The sequence below is a fragment of the Stegastes partitus genome, unplaced genomic scaffold (assembly GCF_000690725.1).
Source record: "Stegastes partitus isolate 25-593 unplaced genomic scaffold, Stegastes_partitus-1.0.2 Scaffold382, whole genome shotgun sequence".
Lineage (NCBI taxonomy): Eukaryota > Metazoa > Chordata > Actinopteri > Pomacentridae > Stegastes > Stegastes partitus.
In genome coordinates this window covers 407910-410847 of record NW_007578113.1, presented here as the reverse complement: position 1 = coordinate 410847, position 2938 = coordinate 407910, and the positions used below count along the sequence as shown (strand labels likewise).

General features: G+C 39.6%; 1 protein-coding gene across 1 annotated transcript in view; it reads right to left on the bottom strand.

Annotated features, from left to right (window-relative positions):
• The window catches only part of LOC103359569 (YTH domain-containing protein 1-like), a 4027-nt gene extending 1339 nt beyond the window's left edge, over positions 1-2688 (bottom strand). The window contains exons 1-3 of the mRNA XM_008284967.1: positions 2616-2688; positions 1543-1711; positions 1-487 (exon numbers count right to left, since the gene is read on the bottom strand). Coding sequence (XP_008283189.1) covers positions 1-487; positions 1543-1702 — 647 coding nt within the window. The 5' untranslated portion in view covers positions 1703-1711; positions 2616-2688. The remainder of the gene's footprint in view (positions 488-1542; positions 1712-2615) is intronic.
• Between the last annotated feature and the right edge of the window lie 250 nt (positions 2689-2938).

Here is a 2938-nt window from a genome sequence, read left to right as displayed (position 1 = left end):
TCATCTTCAGAGACCTCGCTGTCTTCTACACTGTCCTCTTCCTCTTCACTGTCCTGCTCTTCATCTTCAGTGACCTCCTCTTCCTCTACACTGTCCTCCTTGTCGCCTTCATTGTCCTCCTCTTCATCTTCAGAGACCTCGCTGTCTTCTACACTGTCCTCTTCCTCTTCACTGTCCTGCTCTTCATCTTCATAACTCATGGCTGCATCAGCCTCTCGCTTTCGTCTGTGGTCATCGGTGCTGTTTGTTCCACTTGTCGAGTTTGTGGTCATAAACTTGGTGGTGGATGTTCCACTTGTCGAGTTTGTGATCATTAACTTGGTGGTGGATGACCCACTAGTCATTTCTTGAGTGGAATTTTCAGTGCTTCTTAATGTTGGGAGAGTTATGATTACTGTTGTTTTCTTTGCTGCTGTTGTTCTTTTTACGCGTTTGCTGAACACTACGCTGGTGTATAGGCGGGACTTCCTAAAGAAACTGTAAGTAACTGGATGTGTGGCACAGAACAATGAAGGAAAAGACATAGTCAGTATGAGCCATTATCTTCCTTTGACATGTAGAATTTACTGTATGTGTTCTTAGTTTCTCTGAGTGGCTACTTTTATAGTTAGCAAGTTTTCAAAAATTACATGCAGCACCCCCGAAAAAGTGTGGGACAAACGATTATCTCTTTCTGATGGTTGGCATTAATCCATCCATCCATCATCTATACATCACTTAACCCTCACTAGGGTCATGGGCGGCTGGAGCCTATCCCAGCTGACTCAGGGTGAAGGCAGGTTCACCTGGACAGGTAACCAGTCTATTCAATTTTCTAATATTATAACATAAAAATTAATCGATACTGGAAGATTCAGCAAAACCCCAGACTACAATCAACAGCACTGATTCGTTTCATACAATAAATGCGTTGTTTAAAAGTCATTAAAAGTCAGATTTTGTCTTTGCATCAGATGATTTGAACTGAACTGGAGGCTACACTTGTGATTGGACCATTAATCTAAAACATCTCTTTATTGCCTCCGTGTCACTGACTCACCACATCTACTGAAAAATGAAATGAGCACATAAGCACTTCGAACAGTTTCACACTTGATTTGTCAAAGTGGTTTTACTTCCTGCGTGCTCTTTGTCAGTCAGCAATCTTTGCATCAGGACAACTAACAGGCTAACTAAGGCTAAAATAAGCTGCTTCAAGTAAAAGTCAAGTGTTAACAATTACGAAACCATTATTATAAAAGTGCATTTTAAGTAGCAAAAAGTAAAACTACTATTGAATCATCAGTAATGTATGCGACAATATCATATATCTAAATTATTGGGGCAGTAATGAATGTGTTATACTGCTAACAAAACGTCAGTTGAATCATTAAAGCAAGCAGTGACTAAAGTTATCCAAAAAAAAAAAAAGAACAATATTTACTTCTAAATTGTAGTGTAGCAGAAGGTTGAGGCCAGTGCTTCAGTATAGGCACTTAATATTCAGTATGTATGATTCTGGAGGTCATGAGTTATTTAACCAGCCACATTAATCAACCTTACGGTATTCTAGGATTTTCTCCCTGTGTTTCTCAAGCTTTACAGGCAGGCTGATCTCATCACAGAGCAGTGTTTTGAGCTCGCATTTGGGGACGAGCCGACTCTCAGAAAGGCTGGGCGCCAGAACCGCCACGGCCAGCACCACCAGCAAGCCCAGCTTCATGTCAGCACGCTGTGTGGGGAAAAGACAAAACGGAAACATGGCTGTGAGAAAAGGAGCATGAGGTGGTGCACGTAGCTTTAGTTTGAAAGCTATGTCCACCAAAAAAATTACATTAAAAGACTGCTGCAAACTGACAAACTTCAGTGAAGCAGCTGTAAACGTCCTGTACTGGTGTGAATGTGGCCCTCTAGTGGGGACAATAGTTGACAATATGGTTCTGGTCAAAGTATATCAGGAGCAAATACAGAGCAATGCTGCTTTGTCAGTCTCTGTTCTAACATGTTACCACAAAGAGCACTACAAAAAAAAATCATTATTCTGTACTGCAAATGTCTCCATTATCAGGAATTCAAATGTATTCAGGATTTTTTGAACAAGTGAAACACTTGTCGGGGCAGTGAGAATACTTGAGCTGATCCTTGACACGTAAAAGTCAAGTTCATGGGAGCGTAGCATCATTAATTTTCTTTCTCTGTCTTGTTTTAAGACATGGTGAACAACATTTGGTGAACAAGGAAAAAAAGCACACGACTTATTTCATGTAATTAACCAAATGTTTTGCTCGAGAGAGATTTCAGATTTTCTTTGGTTAATTTGCAGAACTTTTTTTTTTTTTGACTTCAAATATATATGCAAAATCGGATTAAAACAACTTTAAAATGTTCACAAAGAAGAGAATAGTTCGGTTGTATGCTTCCAAACCAGAGTCTGCAGTTGGTAAATTGTTTTTTTTCTTCAAATTTCTACTTCGTTATTGTCTTTATAAGCATCAAAGTAATAAGCAAACAAATAAATAAATAAATTGACAGAAAAAGTAAGGAAATTAAACATCAGATGTCGCTGCTACTTGTCACAAAATAGAACAAAAACAGATAATATTGCAATAAAAGCAGCATGAAGGAGGTTTTCTTACTGCGCTCGTCCTCCTGATGGATTCTATCTTCTGAAGGAAGCTGCTTCTCTGCTTGTGTCTGCTCTTAGAAGGAACCTGAGTTTATATATCGGCATCGACCGATGGAACAACCTGTTAAACTGCTGTCATAGTTCTCTGCAAGTTTCCTTGAAGGAACAAGGACACTGTCAAAGTCAACAACAATACACAAAGGTGACGGTGACGAAGTCAAAGTCACGCCACCCAACACTTGAACCCAACAATTACAGCTTTCATACATTACAGCGACCACAAAGAAGCACAACGTTTTTAAACCAATCACTGCCATCAGGTGTTTCCTGTAA